Source organism: Pectinophora gossypiella, chromosome 6 (assembly GCF_024362695.1).
Source record: "Pectinophora gossypiella chromosome 6, ilPecGoss1.1, whole genome shotgun sequence".
Taxonomy (NCBI): Eukaryota; Metazoa; Arthropoda; class Insecta; order Lepidoptera; family Gelechiidae; genus Pectinophora; species Pectinophora gossypiella.
Window position 1 is genome coordinate 9191905 of NC_065409.1, and position 7283 is coordinate 9199187.

General features: G+C 38.9%; 2 protein-coding genes across 2 annotated transcripts; both read left to right on the plus strand.

The window, feature by feature from the left end:
- The first annotated feature begins 883 nt into the window (after positions 1-883).
- Positions 884-3642, plus strand: LOC126367420 (uncharacterized). Its single transcript, XM_050010921.1, has 3 exons — positions 884-1106; positions 1193-1298; positions 1420-3642. The coding sequence occupies exons 1-3, from the start codon at positions 1062-1064 to the stop codon at positions 3321-3323; spliced, it is 2055 nt and encodes a 684-aa protein (XP_049866878.1). The 5' UTR covers positions 884-1061; the 3' UTR covers positions 3324-3642.
- A 273-nt stretch (positions 3643-3915) lies between these two features.
- Positions 3916-7257, plus strand: LOC126367430 (uncharacterized). The gene is made up of 3 exons (XM_050010932.1): positions 3916-4163; positions 5611-5794; positions 6666-7257. Exons 2-3 carry the CDS (start codon positions 5615-5617, stop codon positions 6834-6836), a joined length of 351 nt encoding a protein of 116 aa, XP_049866889.1. The 5' UTR covers positions 3916-4163; positions 5611-5614; the 3' UTR covers positions 6837-7257.
- The last annotated feature ends 26 nt before the right edge of the window (positions 7258-7283 follow it).

Below are 7283 nucleotides of genomic sequence, written 5' to 3' on the forward strand. Positions count from 1 at the left end.
TTTCTACAATCTTTTAGATAGATTAACTTTTTTATAGAAATGTATACAGGTAACTTGAATAGTTAGGTAATAATTTATGCATTGATTAACGTATGTGAAATAAAATCAATAGTAATATTAATATCAATGAATGAAATACTATAATACTAAAGATTTATAGTATATTTTTTCTCTCACGTAAAATCTTGACAAGTCTCTTTCGCCTCATGCACTCTTAACAGTTTTCATAACTTGGCTTAGATAATCTTCACCTGATATGCCTTTAGGGCTTTCTCGATTTGTTAGATGACGTTCACTAGAATGCCTCCTAATATTGGAACTGGAGTATACATATCGGGATCAGAATGATGACTGAGGTTCGTATTAATACAACGATAAATTTGACACGTGAACAACATCTTAATACAAAATCCCCTGGTACCTAACTCATCATCTCACTAGCATTATCCCGTTGTTCACAGGGTCCGCTTATCTAACCTGAAAATTTGACAAGTTCGATTTTTACAGAAGCGATTGCATGTGTGACCTTCCAACCCACGTAGGAAAAACCAGCTCAATTCAGGTTAGGTCACCTGGATGGACATGCATTTCTCGGGATTGTGGGTTTCCGCGCGATGTTTTCCTTCACCGCTGAGCACGTGATAATCACTTATGTCCCAAATATGAATTCGAAAACAAATACAACAATCTAAAATTAAACTAAAATAATTAGAAACTAAAATTGTCTAATAACGATACGAAATTCCTTTTTTAACAATTACATGCGTAGCCGACTCTGGAGGCCTCGTGATTAATGAGCGTTTAATGAGCTGTAGTACGGCTAAGTTCTGGCGCCGGCCAGGTGGTGACCCCACAGTCAGTCGCCAGATGGAGTAAGCGGACATTGTCCGGCAAGACACGCTTCACTGGTGCGCGCGATCTGTTGCACCGATCTTTCACCTTCGCAATATTGACGCCTATAAAACCTTGTCATTACAATATTGTCACGTTACTTTCATCCCGACCCAAACGAGAAATACAACTCGACGCAGTGAGGAGTAGTGGACGTTAAAAGATCTTAAATGGGTTTATACCCATACATAAAAATGTCTAGACTCGGGTGTCTGGTACGCAGTGATCGCTCTTATTTATTTTATTTAAATTGTTTTGCTTAATTTTGCAACATTATTTTAAATTTTAATTCCTGTTACAGTTATTAATTTGGGCGATATGTGAGGGAGTGTTTGCTAAAGAAGAAAAACAAAATGGATTTGTGGAGCCGTTGGATTTTGCTCCAATTTTCGACTCGGGAGATGCAGGTTAGTATTCCATTTTATCCACGAATGTGTAAGACACTTAAGGCTTCACGCTTATGTGCACATACTTCATTTAAAAAAACAATATAAATAAAGTATTATATTTGCGTTGTGGTTTTTTCAGGACTCAGTTCGCTGGCTTCCAGTCCTATTGCCGCAGCAATGCTTAAATTAGATAAAAGTCAATACCCTCAATTGTTTGACACAGTCGTCAGTAGTTCTATTGATTCTATTCAAAGGCGGGTTGCACCAAAAGAAAATGCATTCTCTGCCGAACATTTTGGTTTCAACCCAATTGCAAGCCAAGGCTTCCAGTCGGCTAGACTAGTCGCGCCACCGCCACCGCTGCCAAAGCGACACCACCAACAACAACAGACCCAACCCCTCACACACCTACCCATACGCGAGCAACTTGTTCCTTTGCGATATGATATTCGAACTGTACACGACGCCGACTATAAAGTGTACAAACCAGAAGAAAATGAACAAGAAGAAATCCTAGCCGCTTTAAAACAAAATCCTAGTGTAGCATCATACTTCCAACCCGCAGTCACAAATCTTGAGGTTGCACATCCCATAAAATACCGCAAGGAAGAATCGGTTGACAACCCTGAAGTTGAACAAAACTACAAGCCAAATGCTTACGTTACAGGATCATCCCGTATCCGTCGTTATGCAGGTGGACGGCGAAGCGAAAAATTAAGAAGAGGCCAAGATGAAGATGAAGACCCCTATAATTATAAAGCTGAATATATTTCAAGGCCTAAAGAATTCGACAGCAGTCTTTATAGCAGCGCCTACAAGGAGGAGAAGGACCCCAATAAAGATTACGAATATCCCTATGGATATGACTCAGGATATGACCATAAAGAGTACGATAGAATAAAGGATTTATCAGAGAAGCAGGCCGCGGAGATTAGACGTAATCCAGGAAATTGTAAAGAAGTGAAGAGAGACGGCATGTCTTGCAATGTGTGCAAGGACCCTAAAACTGGTGGAAATTATGAATCTTGTTCGTATGTCACCGAACCAAAAAATAATCAATACGCTTACTCGAAAGAGAGAAAATTCGATAGCAATGACGAACCCGATGAACCAGAAAAAGATGAAAAATCTGCTGAACAACCCAAAAAGCTAGCAAAATATGAAACACCTAAGGATGACTCGCATGAATATTCGCCCGCCGAACCGGAAAAAACCCACAGCGACTACAAAAAGGATGACGATTCCGGCGACAAATACAAAGCTTACTACATCCACTCCTCTAAACCAAAGACAAGTGAGGCTATAAGAGATTCAAGCAGTGAAAGTGATGGCTCAGAAGAAAAATCAGATTCTTTAACTAAGCCTTACAATTACAAAGAGGCCATACCAGGTTTTTATACTGACACTGAGCCTAAAAAGGACGTAGAACATGTTCTAGCCGAGTTCAAAAAGAAAGATAGATCTGCGTGTAAAAAAGTTCAAAAGAATGGTATGACATGTTTCCAATGCGTCGACAAAAATGGCTTGAAAAACGAAGAATGTATGTTTGTGTCTGAGTCAGCGCCACAACGTAGTCATCTAGCGTATCAAGAAGTCAAAGAATTCACATCAAAACCTCCGACAATCGATGCAGGAAATGCAGGAGCTGTAGGAGCTGAAAGCCAAGCTGTGACAACCACTGCACCAGCGGCGCAAAAATCTGCAGCTTATGTAGTTGCTAATACTGGTTATGGTAAAAAACTGAAACGTAAGAAGGCTCGTCCAGCTAATTTAGCTGTTGCTGCCACTAATCCTATTTCTACGGTTGTGCCTGCTCACAAAGTGAAAAGGAGCGTAGAATCAGAAGCTGAAGAACGAGCTGAGATCGTGGATGAAGCCAACGTCGCACCTCCTGAAGAATTCGCCGGAGACAACTCCAGGGGTGCATATTGGGCTGAAACTATGCCTCGGTACAGTGCAGCATTAGGAGTAACTTTGCCAGAATTTATGTTAGCTCGGTCGGAACATGAGGCTTCATTCGATGAAGTTGTAGCTGGCGCGTAAAAGATAGTGTCAGGCTGCTGTTGCCAGCCAACACTAATAGTGTTATTAGAGCGTGTCCGTTGTACAACACCTTTTAGATAAAGCTTGAACAGAAGTTAACGGGCAAAAAGTATTGTTGCGTAACAAAATGAGATTTCACAGATTGACATTCTACAAATCGGACGCAATGTTTCAAAACAAGTCAACAAAACCAAATATTGATCAATAGAAATCTGTGTTTAGGGTAATTAAACAAAAAATTGATTAATTAAGTTTTACTTTAATAATTGTTTTTCTATGCGTTTGTTTTTAAAATACTTTTATTGTAATATACATGGTTCAAGTAACGAGGACTGTCCATTTGTATGTTATTTTTTGTTAACTAGTTTTAGATAAATTGAGATTAAACTCATTGTATTCTGTTTGTTAACTGTTATTTTTATTTGCATTCCTTTGTCATAACTTTGATAAATTCTAATCAAGAAAAAGTTTAACACGTGATAAACTTTAGTCAATCTCAATTGTTGGCATGGATTTCGGTCAGTGTCCTAGATGTCAATACATTTCTGTTCTTATTTTTGCTGGTAATTGTCCAAGACGTGTACGTCATCGTTGTACAGTACAGGAACCGCCTGCACACGATGCAGGCTCTGGGAGTCGGGAGAAAGTAATAAATATCAGTCGTGTTGTGCCCATGCAATGATACAGTATTGAGTGAATATAAATAAATTCACTTGTGGCCAATAATAAAGTAGATAATCGCGTAACGGTTTTGTGTGCGGGCCAGAATCGAACGGTTCAGTAGATACCGGCGTATTGTTCTATCTTATTGTATTATTTGTTGGATTTCACACCGTAAAAGTAAGTAACTTTAAAATAGATATTACAAAACTCTATTTTCACTTTATATTGAAATTCTTCGGAATTTTGATATGAATTATAAATAGATAAATAAATGATTATATTACTATCATTAGTAGATGAAATATTAATTAAGTTTATTACGGTAAAAATAATAGGCAACATTATACATCGTAGTAGGTATTTTATTTTGTGCCGTAAGACAGCCAAACTCAAACCTAACTTACCAGCGATTTTATATAGAAATTTATTTCTATCTAAAAATATTTATTTCCATATTGGACGCCACATTAATAAATTTAAATTTACTTATAAACCAAAAAAGACCCCATGCCCTACCCCTACCTACCCACACTACATAAAACAGTATTTTTAATAAGAGGGTGTATTTAGCAAACGCTCACAAGGATACTGAATTTTCGACCACACATAGACCATGTAGTGGACAGTTTAGATACGAATCGAATGCATTTAGCTAATTTTGTGAAAACTATGTACCTACTAAACTTTGTTTACCGGAAGCAGATGTTGGTGCTCGTCAATCTATAAAATAGACACGTACGCTTGTGCTATAAACCCAGACAACTATTACAAAAAATAAATCTCTTGTCTCTTTGCCAAGTAACGGATTAAATAAAAAAACTATTATTGCGCAGTGATGGACTTTTTCGACCAATGCTCGGTATCGCTTTGGTTACGTACTTATTTATTTTCGTCCAAAATAGCATAGATCGGCATGCAGTTTTTCGTCGGCTGTTTTTGTTTTGCTAATGCGAGTAAATGGAAATATTGAGAGCGAAGCCAAATGTGTGCCGTTTATTTTCGTATTAACGTTTCAAGTAGCCTAAAGACTTCGTTGGGATAACATTGGGGTTTAAACCGTTAATTGTGATCCTATTAATAGGTAGACATTACATATACTTATAGAACTGTTTAATCATTAGAACAAGAGTTATTTTCGACAGCTAAGACTAGTAAAACGAGTTGAGAAAATAATTTGGAGCTAATATTCTTTTGTGTATGACGTTTGGGCGGAAGGCAAGAGGGAAACTACTGTCCTATTTTTCCCTAAAAAAATAGCATGGAGAATGCTCCATACTGTGGCCAGCACCAGCAGGCACGGGTTCATTGACCAATAGACGCAACCAACGTTATACCTATATGTGGATAAACCTCGTACGACTATTGGTTGTAGCCCTCGATATAATTCGTACCGCTGGTCTTTTTCTCTCGTATGGGTTGAGACGCCAATAACCGACATCATCAGACCTGGTGTATTGAGCTGGCGAAGGCTCATTTAACGACTGTATAATAAGTAAACAGAAGCCGGGACAGCTTAGGGTGCCCTCCGAAGTACGGATCATCTTATTTTTGGCGCCGCTGTTTATTTATGTAGTCGTAACTTTAAATGTGTTCCTACCTTAATAAAAGTTTGATTTGTACGAAGGAGAATGAGCAAGCCAGTAGAGGTGGAAGATGAGGAGTATGTGGACGTGCGGTCCCTGCCGCTGCGTCCGCCGCAGCCGCAGCCGCCGCCGCAGCGCACCACGCGCCGGCCCTGGCACCCCGTCATGTGGGACGACACCATCGTCGGCCTGCCGCCCCCCGACCACAAGTACACTGCTGAGCAGGTATAGACAAAGAGAACATAATTCACTACGTTTTAGGATAGTTATAATATAAAAAATTCTATAATATAATCTTGGAGTCAAAACAAAGAAGGCTAAAATGAGTAGGTATTTCCTAAGTAAAATTTGAAACCGTGGTAGCCCAGTTTGTAGAACGCTTGCCTCTCACTTTGAAGTCGCAAGTTCGAATCCAGAACAGGCCTTAACCAAAGATCGTCGAATTTGTTTTCGAATTCATGTTTAGATCATAAATGATTATCACGTGCTCAGCGGTGAAGAAAAACATCGTGAGGAAACCTACATTCCCGAGACATGAATATTCGGAGGTGTGTGACCTAACCTGTATTGGGCTGGTTTTCTCTTCGCGGGTTGGAAGGTCAGGCAGGCAGTCGCTTCTGTAAAAAACCGGACCTGTCAGATCTTCAGGTTAGGTAAGCGGACCCTGTGAAAAACGGGAAACGGGGTAAGGAGATGATGATTTGCTAAGTAAGCAAGTTCCATCTTGGGTCTCACTGGTAGTCGTCACTTATCAAAATGTGTGATGGTGGTCAAATGGGAACCCATAGGAAATTAAAAAGGCAACCTACTAAAGAACCGTTATGGAATGAAATCGCGTTCACAGCTCCCTCACAAGGGCGTTCCTAATCAGAGCCGTACTTTACATGCACGTGTGATACTTACATCCTTAACTCCCATCAGTTAGAAGAGTCTGAAGTGGTCAGGATCCAATTTACCTTCGGTACTGGGTCTCCCAAAGATAAAAAAAAAGCAAAAAGTAACTTCCTTACCGTTTTTCCTTGTGTTATTTTTTTATACAGGTTATTGTTGGTTTATGTGTATTTGCGTGTGATAAAATGAAAATCTGGTATTGTAGGAGGCAGAGGAGAAGCAATCACATCGCGAGTACCCACACAAGCAACGCATCCAGAACTTGCGACGCCTCATCCAACAGGGCAAGGTGAAACCGGACTCCGAAATGCTCATCTTCTTCCTATGCAACAAATTTGCCGTATCCGATGAGAGGCAAGGAAAAATATCTGTGTGATGTATTTATATGCATAAATTACCTAGAGCAATAGGATAGAGTTGGCCGTAGTTAATTTAAGCTGGAAGTTTTTTTGTGCTGGTAAAACATCGAATAACGCCATTTTGGCCCGGATTGTTCATAATGTGGCTACCTACATTCATAAACCAACTCCATTCTTATTGCTTCGTGATAAATTATCTATTTATTGTGATTGCAGATAAACAAAAGTAACTTGAAAGGAACTGTCTTAAAACGTTTTTAGTCGTGTTTCTAAGTCACATACTTTTAGTTTATCTATTTGGTACAATATAAATAAAAAATGCACTACTCATTATTCTTCATTGGCAAATAACAAGGTGTTATGTATATGATATTTAAATATCTAAAATTAAGAAATTATCGTTGTAAATATTAATGTAATTATATGTTTAAAATGTTACTTGTAGTCACGCTTTATTTTAGCTA